This window comes from Struthio camelus, chromosome 10 (assembly GCF_040807025.1).
Source record: "Struthio camelus isolate bStrCam1 chromosome 10, bStrCam1.hap1, whole genome shotgun sequence".
Lineage (NCBI taxonomy): Eukaryota > Metazoa > Chordata > Aves > Struthioniformes > Struthionidae > Struthio > Struthio camelus.
In genome coordinates, this window is record NC_090951.1 from 21,679,465 (window position 1) to 21,691,353 (window position 11,889).

An 11,889-nucleotide genomic window follows, 5' to 3' on the forward strand; every position below is an offset into this window, starting at 1 on the left:
TCAGCCTTTGGCTGCTTGCCAGCATAGGATAATACATACCTAATGAGCCACGATCTCTGAAGATTCCTCTTCCCAAAGACCAAGCTCCTAACTGTTAAGGTATATAAACTGGATGCAGATATAAGCATCTCCCAGCTCTGTCGGAAAGTGAATAAGCAAAGATATGCTATGACTGCCTAACTTTAAGGCAACTTTCAATTAAGAAGCTTTCCTCTATGCCATAGTTGGTCATAATGAATACCACCTCAAAAGTATCTAGACAAAACAAGGAAAAAGAGCATCCTATATTTTGTGTAGGACCATAAAGAAATGATTATATGAGAGAGAGAGAGAGAGAGAGAGAGAAAGGCATCTTAAGCACAAATACAATGATAAAATCTAGAATCACAAGCATCTATTGAAACCTACTATTTCACTCAGCTCATGAAGATGCCTCGAGGGAAACTGATCAAAGGGCTCATCCAGGAAAGTGGATTCTTATTCTGCCTTTGCAGGATCCCTGTCTCACACCTCTTAAAAAGCATTAAGCTGTTTAGCCAGGCCTAATCTGGATACAGTACCAAACCTACTTATCTGCTGTCTGAATAAAGACCGGCTTTTTGTTTAAAGCTTACAGGAAGAGTCTGAGAAAGACATAAAGGAACGACAAAAGCGATTGTGGGCTTCATCAAGGCAACGCCACTTGCAAAAACACCTCAAAGCAGGCAAAAACACCTCAAATGGCCTGGGCAAACAGAGAGTTAAGCAGCCGATGTCCTTGCACTGACCACTAGCTGCATTTTACAGAAGAATCTTTCTGGCTGTCCCAGTTGCCACAACAGTTTTGGGTTGTGGGTCATTAGGGAGAGCCGAGTAGGAAACTGAACAGTTAAGTCAGAGAGACATGGCCAGACCAAACAAGAGCAGCAGCTACTGGCACCAAAGATTTCCAAGGCCGCCTAGAAAAGAGTTCTCAGAAGTATCACCAAAACCGGGGACAGGCACCAGTCAGATCTCCCCAGTTCTGCATTCCTGAAGTAAACTGAGAATAAGCCAAAGGAGAAATTTTGCATCATTCTGCTAGTACAAAGAGGGAGAACAGCAACCGAATAGAATCAAAACCTGCCTCCAAAACATCGTTTTCTTAATTCACCAGTGGATTAAAGAACTAGCCTCAAAAACAGCCAGGGAGTCAACAGAGCAATGAACCTCAGCCTCCCGAGTTTAACATTTGTGAAGCAAGACTGTTCTGCAGGAGAAACTGCTTATGAGCAGGACAGTTCCTGGAAACAGAAAGTCCTCAGCAGATGCCCTCACATATCAGGAGACACTCCACAAAGAATGCACAGTCCCCCTTAAGTATTGACATTTGCCAGGTTTTCATCTATATTGTACCTTACATGCGCATGTGTCTTCCCCACGTACAAACGGCTCTGTGACCTTTGTCAGATGACACTCAACTCCTCAGGGTTGTAGCACTAAGTGTCTCCAGAAATGTCTTAAACAGATCTTCACAGTAATTTGAAAGAGCATGAACTTACTACAGACAAATTAAAGCACAGTCTTGATGACTGTTAACACCTCAACTACTGGATTATATGCAAAGATAAAGTGATGACCACACCCATCTCACGGCTGAGTTTAATCTATGCGGTGGCACACCACAATATGATTTTTGATTAACATTACGGCTCTAACATACATTTTTCCTAAATTTGTAACATCAGACATGCTTTCCCACAGACCTAGAAAAAAATTAAACTAGAATCCCTTTTGTCCTGGGACTAAACTCAGCAGCCTGCAGGGTACACATGCAAGTAATTCTGCTAACTCTGAGAACATTTCAGATAGTAACAATCAATCTCCATGTATTAACCGTAAATAACGCCAGACCGAAAATACAGGAACTTAAGGAACATGGCTCTCGAGCACTACAGTGGAGATAAACAAGAGCTGAAACTGTAAATCACCTTCCCTGAAACCTTTTTTGTTCGGAAGTGTACAACTCCCCCCCTCCACAAAAAAAAAATCCAAAAAACCAAAAGAGGGAAGCTGCTAACCCAACTTTGTTCGAGTGAATTAAGACTTTCAACTAAATTCTTCAGAAAGTAGCGTGGACTGACAAAGAAAGTAAAAGCTCCAGTTCAAAACAGGTTTGCACAAGTACTCAGACATTTCTCATAAATTAAGCCTTCACTTTTCAGACAAATTCTATTGGGTACACTGGGACCCTACGTTTGACTGGTAATTACATTTGCTCAAAAACCAGAGCAGCCAATGCAGCTATCCCAATAATACATAACAGTGTACTGTTGAAGTCAGAAAAGAAAAAGCTCGTTTGGGTACAAGGCTGAGTTATCAAGCTGTAAAATTAATTCTAGTGAGAAAAAAGGCCCCAAAGGAAAGCCAGGTCTGTTGAACACAATTTAAATTTAGCTTCTTTCTTTCTCGCAACCTTTTTTAAACTGTTGTAGTGTTTGTATTGCGATAGACATTCTTTGGTTTTTCAGATTCACCTGAGTATTTAACGTCAGCTGCTTATTGTCAAAACATTTCCCAGTTTTAACAGGGGAAATAGCACATGAGGAAATCTATCCTAAAGTAGAAATCCTAGCTACATCACACATGCGGCATACCAGACACTCTGAATCAATTTATACTACATCTGATGTGCTTTCTTCTGGAATTTTGGAGTTCATAGCATATCATACTGAAATAAGCCTGCGTTGAAGATGCTGGTTTACGAGCAGCTGCTGCTGAACAGCAGACAGGAAGTTAAGCTGCATTAGAAATGAGACGGAGAAGAGTATTAGGAAGGGGAGGGGAAGTAAAATAATTTCACACGCTTCATGAGAGGTCCTGTGTGTAGTAACCCGTCAACATATTTGAACAATAAAAAAAAGAATACCTGAGAACTAAAATGCTTTCAGGTATGAAAGGCTACAGCTACATAAAGACGTCTAAGAAATGAAAAACAGGGACATTTTATCTCACAGTAAAAAGTATACAAACTGAACGAAGCAAAGGAAGCTGATCACACTGTTCTTAACAGAACCAGGAGACGTGCAATAAAACTAGATTTTGAAATGCAGCGAAGGGAAATCTGTCCCCACATACACACACACACTGGAGCCTGCAGTAAAAATGAAAGAACTTCATTAAGTACAACAAGACCAGTCTTAGTAATTAATGATTCTGGAGAATCAAGGGGAAAAATAAAACCCTGGGTTTCATTCCAGGGTTCAGTGATGTGAGATTTCAGGCAGTAGATTTTCCTGCAGTGTCTGCCTCTGAATTTTTTAGTAACTTCTATTTTTATATCTTTAAAAAGAACTGGACATGAGCTGACAATACACAGGATTAGGAAGCCTCAGCACGATTAGGAGATCCAGAAACACGACACGCTCAATTTGACCCCCCCCCCCCCGACAGGATCACAAGGAAATACAACGTTCTGTTATTTTTACAGTCCAGAGAGCCGTTTTTACAGACGTTTGCGCTTTTGCTAAGACAAACCTGAAAAATTGCTCAAATATGCATCCTTTAATTGTGTATTTACTGCACGTCAAAGATAGCACAATGTTTAAACATTTTTTTAAGATGGTTTTATTTAGCATAGTTCTTCTACTCCTCTTCTAAGCTTAACGCTTAGCTACCCAGTTCCCGAACCAACAAAGACAGGGTGTGCGCTAGAGCCTACCCACCCACTGTGAACATCAGATACGCAAAATTTAAAGGCAAGCTAAGCATAGGAAAAATCCCTCACTTAAGAAATATCAGAATGAAAAAAAAAAAGAGCCTATGAAGTAAATATTCACTTTTATTCACGGAATCTAGGATTTCACGGGCATTTGCAAGGGTGGTTCTCTCTCCAAAACGCAATCATTAAGAAGCAATTCTAGCACATGCTGCATTGATAATCTTGTTAATCTATGTACAAAACTGCTTAGGCACAATAGTGACATATTTAAACTCTGGATAAACTATTTTGGGCCATCACTGGCTTAGCCAAACACTTAAGCAGAATTCCAGAGGAGAAATAGTCTAGCATGGGTAACTTTATCTACATTCTAGATCTCAAACTAATGCCTAAAATAATAATTGACAGCTCCCCCCATAGCCTTTTTTTATTCATATAATTAAAAACATGCCTTGCTGGCTTAAATCCAGTGATGAACAAACACACATTATGCACTGCCTCAAGAATCAAAGCTCATAAAACAATGTTGCACAGAGCTACAAAAATCACATGGTGTTAAGAGACTGCTGAAGCCTATGAAAGAAATTCTTAATAAAAATCAAGTTTAAAAAAATCTACAGAGAACAAAATCTCAGACGATTCAAATGATTTAAAAAAAAAAGAAGTCATAGCTATTTGTTGATAACACAAGAAACTCTCCCATCCTGCTTGCTTCTCCTCTGAAATTATGGGAGTGGCTTACTTTCAAGCAAGCTCAGTTCCGTGCAGAACGAGCCTGCATTCGCATGGGCTTTACAGTAGTAAAGTTAGATCACAACTGTGAATTGTTGACTCGTTCACGTTAGAGTATAACACTATTCCCATTTACTAGCTGGCCCACCTCTAGCCCGATTGGAATGAGACATTCTAAACCTATAGCAAAGCACTCTAGAATTTACTGTAAACACACAAAAACCAGGGAGTGGCATGCACTAACGAGAGTCATGCTCTATTTTAATACGTAATGTATCTACCAGGTTCCTACGTGATAAAGGCAACACAAGAAAATGGATGAAATAGAATGAATTCTTGAAGTACGGAGCTGAGAAAATAAGTTTAAAAAAAATCATGGAAATAAATAAAATTATTTTTGAACTGGCAAGAAGAGAGACTTCAGTCTTCTTACACATTTCATGAAAAATTCCTCATTCAATTGTGAGCCAGAATCAATATTTTTCAGTGAGAGCCAGATTCAATTCGATTTCCTTAGCAAAGCAGTCAGTACTCAGCATAGCCAACTTCACTCCTTCTCCCCCAATTTTTCAAACTTCTGTAAGCCTCACAGGACTAAATGGAAAATAATTTTTTCCAAAAAAACTCATTAACTTGAATTCTGAATACCACATCTACCCTCAGGTATTTTTTTAGCTCCTTTCAGGCTCTCCTACTGTAGGAAATATTTATCTGCCACCTAGCAGCATTTAAAAGATCCAATATGCCATTAAACCCGAACATGTTTCAAGTATTTCTTCCAGCCTTTTAAATTTGGTAATATTAGCTTTAACTTATTGCTGAAATGGGCAAGAACGTTCAGGCAGAGGCAAGAGTTTTGAAGTCTACTAAAATCTTTCCCTCCCTGCCCCCCCCCTCCAAATTATACAGAAACTAGCCTGAAACAAAAAAATGCTGAAGGGGCCTAAATCCTGGTCCAAACCTACTGAGGTCAACGGAAAGGCTCCTATTGACTTCTGTGATCACTGGATCAGTCCCAAAGCACGTAAGAAGCATAGACAGGACACAGCATCTACATTTTTAAAGGTATGCCTTTCCTGTAGAACGAAACTGGTCATAAGTAGTTTCAGTAACTTTATTCTGATGAGATTAAGCAAGGTTTCTGACTTTCATCCTGATGCAGCTTCGGAGTAATCATCACTATGTCATCAGGGAATTCTAGCTTTTGGTATCAGTTCACAGTACAACAACTCCGGGGGGGGGGGATGGGGGGTGAAAAACAAAAAACAAAAACAGGAAAATCAGAAACCAGTTTTGAAAATAACGCTTTATCTATGTTATCACTCACGATGAAACTAAAAAAAAAAAAAAAAAAAAAGAGCCTTGTTCCACTAAACAGCAAATTGAGCATTTGTTCTATCAGCTAACAACCTAGTGTCCAATGATGTAACCTGTTAAGAACACAAATTTTCATTAGTCCAACCATTTGTTAGTGGAGGTCTAATTTCTGTACCATCTAGAAGCATCTACACAATGCTAATTCACTTTCTACCGCTCCCCCAACATTTTATCATAGTATGACGACAGAAATCAGGCTCTGTTCCTGAAAACAGTAAAAAAGCCACCAGTATTGCCCACGTTTCCCTCCAAAATATTAACATGCTTTAAAACAAAGTGATACTAGAGCTTATCGTACTAGCATTCAGTCGTACTCGTACAACTGAGATGTGAAATACTACTAACTTCACATCATATACGCAGTCCATATTGATAAGACCATAGGCACAACAAACTTTTCAGTTGCAACAACTTCCTTCTTACCTTGCCTCCTTCTCTTTCAAAGTCGACATACTCCCGGGTCGGTGTCTGTCGCTGCTCCCCCTGCCAGCTGGCCGGAAAAAACTGGAGAGACAGATTGGTTCCTGTGGCCACAAAAGCCTTTTAGAAAAATCAATACAAACAGGATCAGGGAGCAAGACATTACATAAATTATGCAGGCAGTCATTTATTTTTACATCAGTTTATGTCTTAAGCCAGGCAGCACAGAGAATACTTAAAGTCAGAAACATGCACTCATCATTTTTCTTAAGTATTAAGTTACAAACATCTGATTCCATTTTGACAACATTTGCCATTGGCTGCTTCAGATATAAAATACAACATGGAATCAATACTTCTTTCAAATCAGTTTTGCTGACATTAGAATTTGTCTTTTCAGTTCTGGCTGGATACCCTATACCAACTTAGTATTTCAAGCATTAAAAATTGCTTATGCTTTTTAAAGAGCTTGCATTTCTCTAAAAGTACCTCTGAAGGAAAATGAACTCCCAATACCTGTTCCTAGGGGCAACTTTTTTGAAAAAGCAGTTCTTGTCAAAATCTATTTGCGCCTAGACGAGCGCCTATCTGAATAAAAATGTATTTATTCCTATTTCATTGTAGGCAAATAAGCACCCATGCACAGCTCCACATGCCACGCATTATTAGACATTACAACACACGTAATCCTGTTGCCACATTAAGACACCACTGAAATACAAATCGGCAGACGTAGTGTCAGTGAGAGTAGGTAGGAATAGGAATTCTTTTAGCTGCCCCCTTTTGTAAAATCACTGAGGGGACTGACTTGAGCATATTACAAAAAGCGTGCATCGCTCTCAAGTAAGTAATTTCCTACGGTCTCAAATGAAAACAAGATCAAGTTTTCTCTATAAGCTGTCTGCGTTTACTCGCACATCTCGTCACCTCAAAGGGGCAAAGAGAATGCCAATTTCCAGATGTGGAATGAAAAAAAGCAGAGATATTTGCAAGCAGAATTCTGTGGATTCTCAGCATTTCTGCCCCGTGGTACGCTGCAGCGTGTCCTGCAAGCACGTGAATGCTCACACGCACTGCCAGAATATAACTATACCTCAAAATCCTAGCGTCCAACATAATTTGGTGCAATCAAATAACTGGATTGATTACCATGATCCCTTAGATTTAAATGGTCATTAATCCAGAATATAGCTTTTCTTAAAAGCTACATAAATACTCCTCTAATAGCTGGAATTTCCTGACCAGCGGATTCCTGTCAAGCAACCCAGAATTCAGCAACTTGATGGTATAAATATCACTCCACCACTATCTATGACACAATAGCTCTACATGTCATTTAAGATAGTTCCGGTCATCGTACTTCAAGACTGTCACAGGACTAATACCTCCCATTTTGAAAGTAGAAGTGCTTTGTCCTTTTTTTTTTTTTTTTTTTTAAAGGGAGACTAATACTCTGCAGCCAGCTTCCATTCCAGACTCTCTCTGTAAGAGCAGTTTTTTCTTTTTAATTTCTCCCATTAAGCAGGTGTGCGATATCATTAAAACTGACAAATCAATCCTACTAGTCTTGAGAATATTGTATTGGTATGTTAACATTTGTTTGAATACAATACTCGAAAGATAAATATTTCAAGCCACGTAACAGAAGCTTCATCAGGGATGCATTTGCACAAATCGGAAGCATAAAACTGAAAGGGCCACAGACCATCAGCTATCAGGCAATTGGACCAGCTTGTACTACCCTTTTGTTTTTCAAGTGAGTCTATTTAAACAAAAAATTATCCCTAACTCTAAATATTTTTGACTCGTGAAGTCACTGCAATTTAGTACGTTCAAAAACTACCTTTCCATCGCCGAGCATCTTCAGCAAATACGTGTTTTAAACTACTTCATTTATACGCTTAAAACCAAATATACCAAAGAACAAGATCTTTGAGCGTAAACCAGCTGACATCTGCAGCCGTCCAGACTGCTTAAGTTTCCGCGGGCCCAAGGATATTGAACCATAAGTTACATGCTCCCTTTCAGGGAAATTAAATGAGACAGCGAAGCACCCATCTCCCCATCCCACCCCACACCCCCGAACTTTTCCTAGAGGGCCACCAAAAAACAACAACAACAACACACCCCACATACACCCCCACATATACACCCCAAACAAAGGGGGGAAAAAAAAGAAAACGAAAGCGCACAAATTCCCACATCCTCATGGAATCATGCAGCCAACGTTCAGACCATGAGCTATTTAAAAGTAACGTAGATATTTATTCTCTGGATTTTTGAGGCACTTTTCCTCTCTTTAAACAGAGAAAACCATCTAAATAAAATCCCCATGCACTCCTAAATCAAAATCATCGGCCAATACCGAAAAATCCAAGAACAATCTTACTGCTAACCACACAGGACTACCGACAATTTTTTTTTTCTTTTAACTTCAAAAAAAGCAGCAAGCACAACACACCACCAGTTTGGTCTTAAACCTGAAATTACAAAGATTATAATTTGCTATACGTAGCCTTTTAAAACTCAGTCAGAAACACTATCACACACGCACGCCTGAAATTGTGCAAGAAGCTTATCAGGTAGTACACGGGTGACCTGACCTACATTTAGACACCGTAAACACAAATAAGTGCCTTCCAACCAAGTATATAGTCAGAAAGTCCCTCAAAACAAATTTAATATGTCAACTTATTCTCAAGTTATCAAAGTACTTTATTACAAGTGAAATACAAATCTTACTTAGTATTTCACAGTTACTTTTCAGTAATACTGTTAACTATTTTTCCTATTCCATCAAGAGTTACTTGACAGAGATAACCATGGACCTATTGCAAACTCTACGTTTAAATTCTTAAAGCCATTTTCTTTTTTTTTTTTCCCCCCCTCCTTTTGCCTGCTTAAAATATGTAAGGTCATTTGCAAATGCTCCTCTTGAAAATAAAAGGATAAATCCTTGATCTCTAGCAAAACATTTGAGATTAAAAAAAAAGTAAAATTGCTAGCTCTTTTTACCATCAGTCATTGTGCATACTACATTTTTCAATAAATCTGACTATTTGTGCGCTGTTCGCAGAACAAAACCAGATGTTACAGGTCAAGAAATTTAGAGGTTGATTTGTAAGTCTGTAAATGAAAAAACATGCAGAATAGCCATCACTGCTAGCTTCTCCAAGCAATGTAGTTCTGACAGAGCAGGCTTACAAATGCAAACACGGATCTACAGCGATTTTTCACTTATAGAAATAAGTGCATAAACTGCATTAATAAGCTAATTATTAACTGAGGGTTTTTGTTGGGTTTTTTTTTTTTTTTAAGGGAAGAAATACAGGTATACTACGCACTTTCAGCTGTTCAGGAACTACAAACGCTCGTAAACTATGTTTTCTTTACCTACCCATTGTTTCCCTGGTAACTTTTTAAAAGGAAGGAGACACACGCAGTGAAAAATGAATTTAAAAAAAGGAGTAAAATGAACACAGACTGACCACAGGGAGCGTCTCACAAATTAACGTTAACCGGTTCTGAAACCTTGCAGGACAAGCACGGATAAGGTTACTTAGTAAAAAATAAGGATGTTCTTGAGTGAATACCCTTTTACTCACAAGGGCAAGCAAACAAATCAGTTGCAGTAGTTGGTACTCAATTATATTCCAATATGGACGTGCATTTCATTGTGAGCGGGTATACATTTAAGGAGTTTTATTAAACGTAACCGTACCACAGGAAATTAAAGAACTGTCATGAACCAAACTTAGTGGAAGTAGAGATTACTTCAGTGCAAAGAGAGTGTTTACCTTGTCCTTCGTTATATGTGGTAAACGCAAAAGAAGTTACTTCTGCATTTCAAGAACAGCGAAGAGTTAATAACCAGATCCCTAACAACAATGCTGTAAGATACTGATCTCGTAGAAGGAACTCAGAGCACAAATCAAACCAGGAAATAACCAGTCAGTTCTTGACTACTCCGAGCCATATTTAATCGTGCACTCTAATTCAGAAAAAAAAAAAAAAGTAGTCAGTAACTAACCTTAGTGTCTGAGAAAAAACAGGGCTGAAGTTCCAAGTTTCAGAGCCTAATTTGAAAAGCATTTGATTGAGTCCACCAGAAATGGACTGTTAAGACTCCTGGCGAGTTATCTCCCGAACAATTCAGCTTATCGCTACTACTCAAAAAGCTACGCTTTCAAAAAAAAAAAAAAAAAAGAGAGAGCTGAACATTTAAACAAGCAGCTCCTAACTGCAGCATGTGCAAGAGGAAAGGAAGTTCAGCCGATTTACGCTCACAGCTTATAGCAAAGACGATAAAAGACTTCTTTGCACACAGGCGCTGCCTTCCCTTAACCCCGACGCTCGAGTCGGGCGCGTTCTCCGAGCTGCTGGGGGGGGGGGGGGGGGAACATCACGTTTGCAGCCTCCCTCCCGCGAACGGCGGCAGATGCCCCCAGCGCCGCCGCCGCCCTCCGCCCGGCCCGGCCCCGCACCCGTCCCGCTCCCCAGCGGGGCGAACGCCGCCGCCGCCGCGCCCCGGCCGTAACTCGCCCCGCGGGACGTTCCGCGCGTTCGTAAGCGGAGGCGCAACTTTCCCGCGTCCCCGGGGTGAGAGAGCGGAGCCGCGGAGCGGGCCGGCGGGGGGGGGGGGCGGCGGTGGCGGCGCGGCACTTACGATCTCGGAGCGGCCGTCGCGGCAGGCGTTCTGGAAGCGGGCCTGCCGCTCCTCGTGCGGCCGGTCCCTGAAGCCGGTGTACTTAATCTGCGGGGAACAGGGCGCGCAATCAGGAGGGGCCACTCAGGGCGGCGATAAGGGGGCAGCGGAGCGCACAGACTGCGCCGCCGCCGCCGCCACCACCGCGGGCCGCTGCCGCCGCGGAAACTTTCCCTGCGGCGGGGGGCCGCCGCCGCCGCCTCACCTCGCACTCGCGGCTCAGCTTCCTGAAGAACTCCTCGTTCTCGAACTTGCTCCGCTGGTCGGGGACAACCCGCGGCATGGTGGTGGGGCCGCCGCCGGCCGCCCGCCCGCCCCGCGCTGCCCCAGCCCCGCGCTCGCCTCGCCCTTTGTTAGCCCCCGCCGCCGCCGGCCGCCGCCCCCTCCCCCCGCGCGCGCACAACCGCCGCCCGAGCTCGCGCCGCCGCCGCCGCGCGCCGCCCGCTCCCGCCTCCTCCCGCTCCCCTCCCCTCCCCTCCCCGCCCCGCCGACTTCCTCCCGGCTCGTAAACTCCGGCCGAACAGCCGCACCATTCACAACTCCGCCGCCGCCGCCGCCGCGCATGCGCCGCGCCGCCCAGGCGGGAAGGGGGGGGGGGGTTGAGTCACCCCGCCGTGACTCACCCCCTCCCTCGCCACAGCTGAGGGGAGCGGGGTCCCCTCCCCGCGCGCGCGCCCCCCCCCCCCCAACGCGGCCCGTCTCGGCGGCTTCCGGCTTCCTGCGCTGAGGGGAGCAACCGCCGCCGCCCTCGCCGGCCCTTCGCGGCGCGGCCCCGCCGAGGGGCGCGGGTGACTCAGCACCTGCTCCGCCGTCCCGGCGAACAGGAGGGAAGTCGCTGAACCCCTTCACTGCTTATAGGCAGACTTCTAATTGTTCTAATGAAGTTTTTTGGGTTTTTTAAAACGTAGAAAATACGCTATGGGCGGTTTAATACCTTTGCGACCAGTAGCAACTCCAGATTTAAGCATCAGCTCGA

At 42.8% G+C, this 11,889-nt stretch overlaps 1 protein-coding gene across 6 annotated transcripts in view; it reads right to left on the reverse strand.

Annotated features, from left to right (window-relative positions):
• Positions 1-11,281, reverse strand: part of CBFB (core-binding factor subunit beta) — a 48,609-nt gene extending 37,328 nt beyond the window's left edge. For 3 of the 6 annotated variants that reach the window (XM_068955530.1, XM_068955529.1, XM_068955532.1), the window contains exons 1-3: positions 11,119-11,277; positions 10,875-10,961; positions 6,212-6,328 (exon numbers count right to left, since the gene is read on the reverse strand). In XM_068955530.1, coding sequence (XP_068811631.1) covers positions 6,212-6,328; positions 10,875-10,961; positions 11,119-11,196 — 282 coding nt within the window. In that variant the 5' untranslated portion in view covers positions 11,197-11,277. Of the gene's footprint in view, positions 1-6,211; positions 6,329-10,874; positions 10,962-11,118 lie in introns of all 6 variants that reach the window. The other 3 variants (XM_068955534.1, XM_068955535.1, XM_068955533.1) reach the window with 2 other exon arrangements.
• Between the last annotated feature and the right edge of the window lie 608 nt (positions 11,282-11,889).